Consider the following 13,905-nt stretch of genomic DNA (forward strand, 5'->3'; position numbering starts at 1 on the left):
TTCTACCTATAGCAAGAATAGTACCATATGTAATTTTATTTTTAAAAAATTGATATTTCACTCCCTCATAAAAACTCTAAAAGGTAAAATTTTGTTCACTTTCGATACAAAACTTAAGGAGTAATATTTGACCTATTCCAATTCAATTAAGGGTTTTTATGCTAATAGACAAAATTAAAGAAGTGGTGAAGAAAATGGTGTATACCACAATACTTTTGAACAATTCAGGTGTAAGGAATACATGTTTACGTTAACGTCTGCTAAGTCACTAATTGGCCCGCGGTGCTCAACAAATATGGCCACCACTCACAAGCAGGTTCGGATTTAAAGTTTTAAAAACCGGTTTTGTGCTGCCAATATATACATATTTACGAGTGCCGATCAATAAAGAATGATCATAAATGAATAAAACATAATTACCTGTACTAATCGTATAAATGTTAATGGTCTTTTTCAAAAGAGTCGCCGTTACATGCAATGCACTTGTCCCAGCGTTTTTGCCAGTCGTCAAAGACATGCTGGAAGCAATTTTATGTACAGATCCTTCAAAATTACCTCCGCAGCTTTCACCACTGCCCCCTGAAGATGTGAAATACCGTCCCCGGAGGCTTTTCTTTATATATATATATATATATATATATATATATATATATATATATATAAAAACCTATATGGAGGATGGGGTACATACGGAACGTTTATCTTTGCAAGATAGTCAACAGAATTTCTGTACTGTTCTTCGCGTGTTACTTCCATGTTGCCTTATGCGAAATAAACTGCGCGCGCTTCAACGACTGTCAAGGTCACATTCCTGACGTCATGCCCCCCCCCCCCAACTTGCTCGATCTATTCGCCACTTCTCTCACTACACAGACGTGCTTCGTTTCTGTGCCTTGCTGTTGCATTCACTTCAAACACTGATGATCAGTCTATTGATCAGCCTACGTATAAAAATTAAAATTAAAACCGATCAAGCAACGATCATTGGATCACTTCATACGGACTGACCCCATACGAAGGACATATGTGATTAAGGAAAGAAAGTAAACACTATTCTTTTTAAACGCCATGTATTTATACATCTTATGTACAAAAGAACAACCAATTTTCAAAATAATTTAAACCCTAAATTCGTCAATCTGAGAAAACATAATTCATAGAAATAAATATAAATGTATAGTTTCGACTGTGTCTACTTTCTACAAAGAATTTTCTACATCAAAAGAAATAAAATCAAACGGAAGATCTAATATGGTTACAAACTGAAAACAAATACACCATGAATTTTCCATTCTTTTTTGTTTCGAAAACAAGAATCGCAAATATTTTAACAAAATCACACTCAATTTTCTAATACACTTGATTTCCAAAGTTCCTTCATGCAATAACAATACACCTACTACTGTTCGTTAGACAGAACTCGTACAAGTTCCTCCTTTTCTAAGAAAGGCATACTAATTGTTTTTCTCCAATTAGTTAATTCTGTCGTATCTTACCACATCATAATTTTTCTAGTCCTCTTTCTAATAATATATTTATGGCTCATTGTAACGACTTCTTCAAATAATGTTAATAAAGTATCTATATACTCACTGGTAATATTAATTCTGCTGTACAATCATTATTTATTGTATCAAGAAATTATGTACGAAACGCTTACGTACGCAAATCGATAGTCATTTATTAAGCGATAAAATCTCTTTTCCTGGTAATTTATTCAAACATCCAGCCAAATCAATTTCGAGACCAATCATCTAGTTTTCATTTAAAATTTAATATATATATATACATCTATTATTTGCCCAAATTTCCCTTTTGTTACTTTACATTTGTGTTCAATTACATTCTCTAACTGAATGATTTTCACCAATAGTAAGAGTATTTTCAACACTTTTCCTTTTCTTTCCTTCTTTCACAACCATCTTTGAATTGTTACAAATCGAAAACAACGAATAAAATCCCTCGAAAAATATTGCACACCATCATGAAGTTTGAAAAGTACACATATATGTTATGGAACTGATCAAATTCAACGTAAACTGAAAAAAATCTTATGACAGTGCTACTTATATTTATTGTTAATTGAGCGAAGTATCATAAAAAGTGAATTTCTTATCTCATTATTCTAACACGTCTTAAAAATTTGTTTAACAGTGAAAACATCCGCGTTCAGCCATAATAGATGATCAACGAATGTATAAATTAGTTCAAGCGACAAACAGCACTGCAAGTAACTACCAATGCTTCGAAAAAAAGACAAAACAAGAATTTATAATAAATGGAAAAGAAGAGTATCAATATGAAATTCACCCTGGCATAATAATGGAAAAAACAGCAACTCAGAAGGAGGATACAACCGCCACCAACAGGAAAATTAAAATCAAAGAAACTGATCTACTACACTTCAGTATATCAATTTTCACTTTCAACATTTTCTGTACAAAATATTTATGAAGTCAGAACCCTTAACAATTTAACAGCCATAGAAAATGTTCACAGACCCATTTATATATATACACTGCACGCGCACACAGACAGACACCCATGCATACAAGGTACGAAGTAGAATATACGGTACTCGTCTCTTTCTTGCCTACTAAATCAAGAAATGATGTCCTGCTGTAAGCACTGCTAAGAAATGGTTCATCGGCCTCAATTACGTATAATAGTAATAATAATAAAACAATAGGCACTGATTACCTAAGTAACAGCTTGAGCAGAAAAAACAAATGAATTATTATAACAGAGGAACTTAACGATTAACTGCTTTACTGATACCTACGAAAGTTTATCACTACTAACTGCAAAAATCACAAAACTAAATTATTACAATCAAAATAAAAAAAAAAAAATGATCAATCGCGATTACAGTAACCGCAATCTTTTTTTCTTCCTTAATATAAACAACTTATCAAACTGAATCCTCTTTTCTCTTTAAAAAGGATTCTTGTACAAACATAGGACCATGCACTACATGGTCTGCCACTGTAAAAACGTTTATCCACACGTGGGTACTGTTCACACTTATTCATCTACTTCTTCCATCCATTCCGCTAAGCCACGTGACACCAATTCCTGATTAATCCAAATCACCTGTGGAGAAAGAACTTAATGTTAATCACATGGTTTAGATACTGGAATAAAGAAATCTCGTAGCAGAAACAAAGAATGAGCAATTACAGATACTGAAAATAATCACAATGCGATGCTACATCTCTGTACTTGACAAGCCATTTACGAAATAATTGGGTTGAGGCATAATTCCGTAGAGTTCTGATTTGACCTGGCAACACTACACTGCTTTTTTTTTCTTCATTGTCACCTTCTACTTTGGAGTATTGTCTTCTGGAATACGAGTTGTCAGCGAAATTGTTACAAACGTTTGTTATTTCTTCGCTGTTGAAGATAGAGTATCAGGTCAAGGCAAAAAAACATACCCGACATATTCTGCTGCACTCGAGACTGTATAAGTTTAACAGAGGTTCAAGCGCAGCATGCGGCTAGGAACATCTATGAAGTGTACAGAACAAGAAAATAGTTTTCTCGTTTTAAAGCGAATTAGTTTGATTTGAATGATGGAAGAGACACAGGAAGACCATCCGATTTCGACGAGGAACATTTAAACAGTTTGACCGGCGAAAATCCATGCCAGACAACCAGAGAATTGGCTAGTGTGATGGAATGTGACCAAGCAACCACAATCACATTCAAGGATACAACTTCGAAGATGAAACTGCTCTCCAAACTTGGACTGAAGACTTCCTAAGCTCAAAACCAACAGATTTCTACAGACGGGAGATCCAAAAACTTTCCAATGTTGAGAGGAAGTTATTGACAATGACGGAGATTACATTATTGAATAGCTGCTTGTTTGACTTGACCAAGTTTTTAACCGAATTTTAATTCAATTTCATAAATAAAACACTAAAAACAAACTTAAACCTATATTTAAAACGCTAGGAATTAAGCATCAACCTAATATTTTGTTAATTAAATGACTGATTATGGTTTAAAAATGAAATCTCAAGTTTTCGTCCCATGGTTATGCCGCGTAGGCTAAAAGAGACTGTGATGAGAAATGAATGAAAATGGTGGAATGAAGAAAGTCGAAGGAAACGGGAGAACCTCGAGAAAACCCACGCACAACGTGTTTGTCCACCATAAAGTTCACTTGATGCGAGCTGGGATCGAACCAAAGAGCCCACGCACCAAAGGTAAACGCTCTACCACAGAGATTGATTGAGCTGAGCGAAGCGAAGCTCTTATACTCGGGTTAGCCGTTTGGTTGTCCGCGAACTCCTCCTAGACCGTTTGGCCGATCTCAACCAAACTTAGCACGCTGATAGAGTATGTCGTGCTGAGTGACAACATAGGTCGAAATCAAAAATCCGATGTACCATCGAGGAATAATGACCGAAAAACGCTTCCTCCTAGACCGTTTGGCCGATCTCAACCAAACTTAGCACGCTGATAGAGTATGTCGTGCTGAGTGACAACATAGGTCGAAATCAAAAATCCGATGTACCATCGAGGAATAATGACCGAAAAACGCTTGCATAGACTTAACATGGGGAAAAAGTTTTCACGCGATTTTTTTGTCAACAATTAAAAATGACATTTATTATTGCATAATGGCCAGGAATGATTACGTAGTTTAAGCTCGCTCAGCTCATTTCATTGCAATCGGGTACATCCATTGCATTCCTAGTTATTATTTACTGGGGACGTCAGCAGATACGCTATTTGCCTCTGTCAGATACGACGAATGGCCATCATATTTGTTGCTGACTTCATTTTCCAACCTCTTCATGAAGTATACAAGATGTGGTTTTCCCTGACCTTAAGATTCTAGTATTATATTTCAGTGGAATTACAAGTTTTTTAATTTATATATATATATATATATATATTCGATTTTAGTTTATAGCCTCCCGTTCAGAATGAGGCTCTATGAGGCTTAATGTGGGATGTGAACTACATGAACTCCCGACCCGCGCCAAAGGCGCGTACGCTATTCATATAGTCACGAGGAAGTTCAATATATTACATATAATAATTATACATGTTTCTATTCTGGTATATTGAATCTAGTGGTTTAATTTATATGAATTATTTGTTGGGATTTAACGTCTAGTTTCAGCAGTTACAAGACAGTAAACTACACTTTTAAGAGGAACCAAAACCACCTCGGACTTTTAAACGAAGCAAGCATCTCTACCTGTGACGTGGAACGGAGATTTACTGTTGTTCAATCACTCAATGTTTGGAACAGGGTTGGCAAAAACCATGGTTTTTATTTAAAAAAAAAAAAAAAAAAGTTGTTTAAACCTGTTTTTTTTTTTTTTTTTTTGGTTTAAATAATTTACTCTATGTATTTATATTAAATATAGACAGAAATTAGTTTGTGTTGCCTTGGCGTTATTATGCAACAACAAGGTTATGCTGAAAGGGGTCACATAAGCTTAAAGCGGAATCCAAACAGCTTCTCTGCTTACATCCAAGAGAAATTGTCCATTTGGACACGAAACCGGGACTAATTGGTCACAAATGCGATTGCCGACTCACTCACGAAGGACTCCTGATAAAAATACGTTGTACTGATTTTTACATAGGCCTACTTCTTAATATAATTGTCAAGAGTCATTTCAGAAGGACAAAAAGAAACAGTTACACAAGTAAAAACATTATACAATCATATATAAGTCGGGAAACTCCCGCCTTATCCATTGGCAAAATCCTGTTATTACTTTAAATGCATTTGTATATAATATTTTAAGGTCAACGTATCATAATCACTACGCTAAAACTGAGGTATTAAATTACACATTTGGTATGTAGATATCATTCAATAAAATTAAAATCAAGTCAAATCCAAGCTGATGTGGAAGCTGAGTAGGCAGTTGATAAATTTTGACAATTTCTATCAATATATTTAAGCAACCGTGGCTTCTTTCTAAAACAACAGGCATTCAGGCATAATTTGGTTTCGTTTCGTATGTTTAGGCTTAAGATCCTTATGAAATACCATGGTTATCACGGAGAAGACTTTCGCTTAGAGGGACACCTCAAATCGCTACTTGGTTTACACTTGAAAGATGGTTGTGGTTCGACCGAGAATTAAACACGGGACCCCTTGATTACAAGGTGAAAAGTACATAAACGTATTGCAGATGGTTTCATAAGTGGAGACGTCACCATGAAGTTCACACGATTTAAAGCTGCTGCTTTTTTTTTTTTTTGGTTTAAACCATTTTTTGTTAAGAAAAAAAACAGCTGGTTTAAACCATAGCCAACCCTGGTTTGGAATAATTTGATTTCAGACGTATAGTTATGCTAAGATTCATTTCCTCACTTTAAGTAGCATAGAAATGCAATAACCTACTTCCAAAGTGGTGTTATTCCTATTGTTTTCCATAAAGCAACAATATTTGCACGATATTTCCATTATCTTTGACATTTGTAATGAACGATTACGAGTACATATAATCCAACTGCTCAAGAAACTTTAAATTTCCAACATTCTTATAGATATATCTTCCACACTGATATAAAATAATAATAATGTGACTCGCATTTGGATTCTTTCATTGCAATATTCAATAACATATATGGACTACACTTCCATATGATCACTTTTCTAACAAAAGAACCGCAATCCTATGAGCAGTGACAAGGAAACATTTGTGTCTATAAAAAAAACAATTTTTAATTATTTTTCGACAAAAATTCTTCATTGAACATTTTATTTTCATCATCTTTGACTAGTACTAAAAACAGTACTCATACTAAAAATATTAATTGTTATATCGCTGTAATGTGTTCAACGGTTTGAATGGCCCCGGTCTTCATCTCTGCAGTATCTGTGTAGACGAAATTCTGGGGCAATGGAGAGCAACTAAGTAGTAGCAATTATGGTGGAATTTACTATTTCTGACCCTACAATTAGAACAGTATTCTAAGAAACTAAGACAAATGAAGGTAAAGCCATCGTTGGTTAACTGACATGGTGTGCTCATGTTGCACAACGCTCGTCTGCACGCATCACAAGTGACCCGACATCACGTTAGCTGGAATTTGAAATCCTTGCTCATTCAGCATATTCCCGTGACATACGTCAACAGTTCCACGTGTTTCGTAACTTGGATCACTTCCCTCCGGCAGAGTGTATGACTTGTACAGTCCGCAGCAAAAAACCTGCAACATGAGCAGTTTATTGTGAAACGACGAAGTCTTTTACTCCAAAATAAGTGTGCAGGGAAGGACGCCGAGGTTTCTCCTGGAATGATTTGTGCCACTTAGACGTTGTGTTGATTCCTAGCGCTGTTAGGTGTAGTTTCACAATAAACTTACATTCTCATGATTTTTTTTCTGCGGACTGTACAAGGTTGTGTGTGATGACTCCCTGATATCACAGACGCAACACTTCTTTCACCACGCTCTGGTACCCTAACTGAACAAGCAAGTGCCTTCTGCACTCTTATGAACACCATTCACACCCTGAATATTTACAAGCATGAACTATATACGTATCACACAATAGGAAGATACGGATCCGCATTTTTTTAAACCATTTTTCACGAGAATGTAGTAAACTATAATAAAATACTACGAAAAATATTAAAATTGAGCAGCTCTCATCAATCGCTTCACCATAGGAAGACAGAGGAAAGAAGAAATATTAAAGAACAGTAACTGAAAAAGTATTGTTGGACGCCATATTAACATATAGTAACAATTAGTTACACATATGGAAATAATTTCAAAACGTTGAAGAATGGATGTCAACATGATGCCGAACCACAATCTGTCAGTTAACTTTTTATTACTATTTTCTGTTATTCCTACCTTCACGTCCCTGTCTGATAATGTGTTTGACAAAGCTTGTTATTTTACTATTGTTTCACTAGCTTGATAAGCAGTTAGTATCCTATATCCACTTTAGAATACCTTTCTTTCAACTATTATATATAGCACTAGCCACGAAATGGTCAATAGATCCCGTAATCTACGCACACAAAGCTTGAGAGCGCTCTGCAGGAAAAGAGTAAATGAGAAAATTACATCCACACAAACCATACTTTTCCACTTTATCATTCTAATTTTAGTTTAAAATCTATTCATTTAAAGGTAACTAACTAAGCGTATAGAACATGCACTCCCAGAAAGTTCTGCGGAAGCACTTAGTGTTTCCCTTCGTATTCTGATAATGGTGATAGTTACAGTTAAATGAGGATACGTCAGTAGGAGCAGGCAAAATATGGGAACTTCAAACAGCATTATATGGGCATGCATGCTTTAGCAGTTTAATACTAGCCTGGCCGATAACCGTCACTTTAAAAAAGTATTGGTGTGTCTGTTTTATTCATTGTGATTTGAAGTTTTATGACTTTTAGCACTTTATGTAATCTGAGTTTCCTCATTTTCTTAAGATTGCTAGTACGGTAGTTTTTGTTGTGTTAAAGAATTTACCTTTAAAGACCAAGAACCGTCATCTGACTCTCATTTTCAACTTGTTTCTTACACATTCAGAAGTAATCATCTCACTATACGAGACCCTATATTACATAAATTTAAAATAATTAGCTAGTATGCCATAGCTGAAGTTTAGACTTCCTTTCTGCAATATACGTAAAGTTATTGATATTTGGTGTCCAGCAACTCAAGTTCAATGTAACTGAAGGCATCCCATTGGTAGTGTGGTAAATATTCTAGAATAAGTTTACTGAATGAATTGCTTCCTGCAACAGAGTGAAAATCTGGACCTCGATGAGCAGCTGTTTCCCTCAAAATGTAGGTGTCCATTCATTCAGTTTATGCCAAATAAACCAGACAAATATGGCATCATGTTCTGAGTACTAGCCAATGCGGAACTCGTACTGAACGCATTCCATATCTACGTTAAAACGATGCAATTCCCGCAGGAAAGCAAGGAAGGGAGCATTTTGTAGTTTTGAAGGTTATGTTATCTTTTCTAGACGTTACAACAAAAACAGACGTTAGAAACTGTGGTGTGGAAACTTGTTGATAAGAAAGCGTAGTAGTAGCATTGTTGGAACCATTAAGAATAAATAAATAAATAAAAAATAAAATTCCCATTTCTCTCATGAATTTAATCATCTTCACAAGTAAAGGCGTCAAAAAACGTACTTGTTCTCAATAATCTTCACAATTCTGTGAAAATTGATGAAAGTTCCCAGAAGATGAAACCAGAGATTATTTTCTACAACCACACAAAACCGGTGTTATATTACCAGATGATCTGGAAATACACTGTTCGAGCTAGTACCAGAAGGTGGCTTGTTCACGAATTCTATTGCATATTTGACATTAGTATAGTCAACGCGCACAGTTTTCAAATTGGTCACATGGTCCAACTTTCATGAAGCCATAGTTCTGAAAGTTGCAGAGGGCCTGGCTATATCCCCAAGAACGGAATCAGCGGCAAGAGTAAGTTGTTGGTTTGTAGACGTTGTGCGAGTGAGGAAATATCGTTATATATATATATATATATAAAAACAGGTCTTGACTTCAAAACAGTATGTAAAACTTTATTGTGTAAGACTAAAGTATACTATTTGCAATAAAATTTCAACTTTGTAAAAAGGTTTTGTTTATGTATCTAAACAAAAAATAGCTTCTGTGCTAGTGTAAGATCGGATGGGAGCTAATAAAGAGACTAATATTACAACTGTTGAAAGTAAGCCAATATCAAACTGATAAAGTCAGATAAATATTGAAGAAAGAAAGAAAAAAAAAGGAAAAAAGGAGAGGATCCGCCATATGACGGCCGCTGGACTTCAATACGAGTACAATTAATCCAGGTAAAATGGAAGACCTCTGAGATTTTAAAGGTAGGTCATGTAATGCGCGCATGATGGAAGTGGCAGGTGTAATGGATATGTAGCGAGGGAATGTCTAAGGTAATTACGGCCTACAAAACTTACAGCACAATCAAATCATAGAAGAGTGTATGGTCGGAAGAACTCTCAGGACACGTCCTCCTGAGCATTAAAACAGACCGTCACTCAAAAACGTCATGCAATTCTGTTGCAACTGATAGAGGAACTCAATACCTCCAACAGCTTATGTTGACAATTGGTCTCCCGCGAGTTACATGAACAACAGAGTTAGGTTGCACGGATGAAAGCGCTGATAACGGATAAGAACAATTTAGGATGATGCAACATGGACCGCTAACTACTAGAAACCTGTGAACGGCCAGATGAATCATTGTTCACCTTATTTCCAAACCACGTGCCCTGTTTATGTATGGTAGTCACCCGAAGAAGCTCATACTAAGCAGCGACTCCGTCCAACTGTGAAACATTGCGGCTGCTCTATGATGCTATGGGTCACAACGTTCTGGTTTCCCATGAGTTCTATGCTGACGTTTACCAGTCGTGTTACTAACCGTGATTATGTCACCATTTTACGGGACTCTGTTCATCCTATGGCCAGATGTTTCCGAGTAATTGCACCATATTCCAGAATAATGCACTCGCCATATTCCAGGATAATGCACTTTTCCAAGTCTTTCCATTAAACTGATACGTAGGCCTATCTGTATTCTGACCGACGTGTCTATATGAATGAAATAAAAGTATAGAAAAACTAGGAGACCCACGGCAATATCATAATACTTACGTTTCCTGCATGTGTAGCGTATAGATGGACTGTTGGAACAGAATCCTCCGCGTAGCCTGTTACATAAGCCTGCAACACTCGTCCTTGGGTCAGAGCCTCGACAACTGCAGTAGCTTCTGGAGGCCAAGTAGTCTCAAATTCTGTAGAATGAAAACGCCAACTATTACTTTTCACAAATTACTTTCAAACGAGTCGCCCAATTTCAAAACTTCTCTCGTCCACATTTTTGGGTTTTCTTTCAGATGATTTCTTAATACCTAATTTCAGCTCATTTACAACATTTAATTTACATTTTAGGCAACTTATTTTCCTTATTTTCAAGCGCAGAAATTAAGGTTAAAAACACTTGATTTCCCGAAGTTTTGTAAAATTGACATGATGCTTTTTGGAACTGGATAACTCATATAATAACGTAAAATATTAGTTATGGGTTTATTTTACCTTCATCTGCTTTTAGACATATGTAGTTAGTGTTTAAATAGTAAGGTAGAAGGGATTTCTTGCCTGTCAGATGTCAATTAACAGATTAATAACTTTCTTCTACAACAAGCAAGACTATTTTGCATGAATTAAAGACCCAAATACAAATTCAATTTATGCTCTTTCGCAGGAGATCAATTCGACAAGCTTGGAGCCTTATATAAATGACAGCGTTTTTGGTGCTAATGAAAAATACAACTTACGGTATAAATGTTAATTTTCCACCCATGTTGTGCAGATGCTGGTCGATTACTCGATGAGATGCTGGTTGGTTGCTGAGATCACACTTGGACCTCTCCCATACCTTTTTATATGGTATAAATTTCGTCAGTCAGACCCTGAGGTTCTCCATAACAGCCTTGTTTGTTCACTTAATTACTTTTTACGCTACGTGACTGCCGCAGAACCTCATTAGTCCACGATAAATGTGACTGTTTATCCAAAATTCTTTTGTAATCTAATTTAAGTACACATACATTTTTTTTACATATAATTACTAGAAAACAATGTTAGTCATTTGACAAAAAAAACTTTTTTGATATATTCCTTTTTGCAATATGTTGAGCTAACTTTTTTTTCTCAACTCATGTCCTAGTTTCATTACATTAGTAAAGTTCATACGCTCAACGAAAATTCTATTTTTAACAGCTCTGTGACCTGCTTCCTCTTATGTAGATTATCCTACAGAATTAAAAATAAATAAATAAATAAATAAAATAAAAATTAAAATAAAGAAGCTTTAAGATTTAATAACTTTTCCTTTTCTCAATGGACAGGAAAAATAATTATTTTGTGCAGAATCTTTCTTAAGCTAAGCACACGTTGGTTAAATCTGATTACTCTCCAATTATAAAAATAATTAAATTCAACGATTCAAGAGTACATTCTTAGAAATTATAATTGAAACAAACCTGAAATAGGCTTCACATTCGATAAATAGCATTCGGCAGCTTGGAAAGGAAGTGTCATGAAATCTGAGCGTATTTGTCTCAACTCCGCTGTTGCTAATCTCTGGTATCCTCCATAATCTACGTATTTTACTTCGCATGTCTCGTTCTCTTGGTCTACTGACATCACCTGGGCACGAAACCAACCTCCCATCGTTGGCGCTGCACAGATAACACCAGCTAAAACAGAAAAAACAAGTACATAAAGTAAAACTTGTGCTTTACAATGGATGATACATTTCTTATTTTGTGATCCTTACAATGTAGCTCACCAAATTCGTATGCATCTCAAATTCAGCGTGTCTATCCTAATACTTCATGATTATAAATATTTATTATTCAGATCAAACTGTTGCAATTTTCACAACAGGACAAACTAAACAAAAGTGAAACTAAATCTAAGTTTTACGTCCAACGTTTATGTCGGTTAGGCTAAAGGAAACGGTAATGATGAGAAGTGAAGGAAATGGTGGAATGAATAAAGTAGGAGGAAACGGGAGAAACCCACGTACACTGTTAGTACACCACGAAGTTCACTTGACACAAGCTGGGATTGAACCAAGGACCTCATGCACCAGAAATAAACTAAAGTTACGCTGCAATTTTGTAGTTCATATTAGAACCACACTGGTGATGTAGGAATAAATTTGATTCTAAAATAGCGATTCCAAACGAGCGTGTCAAGAGTTGTGCAGTGAAATGCAGTGCAACAAAACTTTCGTCGTGTGTACAGTAAGGACCATCCGACGTTCACAACTATATAAAGAAGTGGTGTCATTTATCGGCAACCGGCAGAGTTGTAAAAGGACACGTGGTGGAAATCAAGGCAGTTAGAGAAAGGTTGTAGAAAATGTGCGGAAATCGTTCGAATCAGCGAGAGAATTGGATATTAAAAAGGTCAACAATGTGCAAAATCCTCCATTATAGATTGCACTTTCATTACAATAGAATTGTACAGCGGTGGACACTTCTAAATGGTACAACCATATGGAGATTTACGGCTAAGGTGTACCATTTAGAAGTGTCCACCGCTGTACAAGAAATAGAAGCCGAATAATCCAGCAAAGCGCGAAATATTTGCAGTCGTTACGCTGGATCGCGTTGCTGATACTTTCTTTTTATCGCGCATGTTTTCAGATGGCGCCACTTTTCACTTATTTAGAAAAGCAATTCACCAAAATGTGTGAATTTGGGATTTAAAAAAAACCCTCATGCATTTTAAAAACCACACACGAGATATTCAATGTTTGTTATCTTAAGTCAATGTTTGGTGTGATCTTATTGGACAATCAAATTGTGGTGCCACTTTTCTTCGAAGTCAGTACTGTTACCGTAACTCTTACTTGGATACATTGGAGAACTTTCCATATCACAGACAGTACACATGCACCCAACCATAATCTCCAAGATGGTGCCACATCACATTGGAGCCTTCTCACCAGATATTATTTAAGTATTACATTCCCCAATCGCTGGATTGGCCGCGGCGGACTAAATTCTTGTCACCCAAATTCACCCGACATTACTGCTCCCCCCCTTTTTTTTTTCCTATTGGGGTTCGTCAAAGTGCACGCTATACAATTAACATCGCATAAAATGCCATAAACTGTCACACTAGAAATTCTACATAATGCAAGAGTGAAACTACTACAAATTAGAGGATCTTCGTGTCACCAAAGATGCCATGTGCAAGTGTACTGAACTGAAGTGCACTAGTTTGTGTTACTAGAACTTTTAGAGCTACATAATTATTTTCATGTGTAAGAGTGATTGAATGCAAGTTCTTTGCCTTTAGATTTGTTTGAAATGTTCGAGATGGAAGGGTCTGAGATAT

At 35.9% G+C, this 13,905-nt stretch overlaps 1 protein-coding gene across 3 annotated transcripts in view; it reads right to left on the reverse strand.

Annotated features, from left to right (window-relative positions):
- Positions 1 to 1,053: 1,053 nt before the first annotated feature.
- LOC145694361 (uncharacterized) overlaps positions 1,054 to 13,905 on the reverse strand; it is a 162,898-nt gene continuing 150,046 nt past the window's right edge. For all 3 annotated transcript variants that reach the window (XM_081770513.1, XM_081770515.1, XM_081770514.1), the window contains 3 exons: positions 12,036 to 12,251; positions 10,645 to 10,784; positions 1,054 to 3,093 (listed from right to left, as the gene is read on the reverse strand). In XM_081770513.1, coding sequence (XP_081626639.1) covers positions 3,025 to 3,093; positions 10,645 to 10,784; positions 12,036 to 12,251 — 425 coding nt within the window. In that variant the 3' untranslated portion in view covers positions 1,054 to 3,024. The remainder of the gene's footprint in view (positions 3,094 to 10,644; positions 10,785 to 12,035; positions 12,252 to 13,905) is intronic.

The sequence above is a fragment of the Thermobia domestica genome, chromosome 9 (genome assembly GCF_964235325.1).
Source record: "Thermobia domestica chromosome 9, izTheDome1.hap1.1, whole genome shotgun sequence".
Classification (NCBI taxonomy): Eukaryota; Metazoa; Arthropoda; class Insecta; order Zygentoma; family Lepismatidae; genus Thermobia; species Thermobia domestica.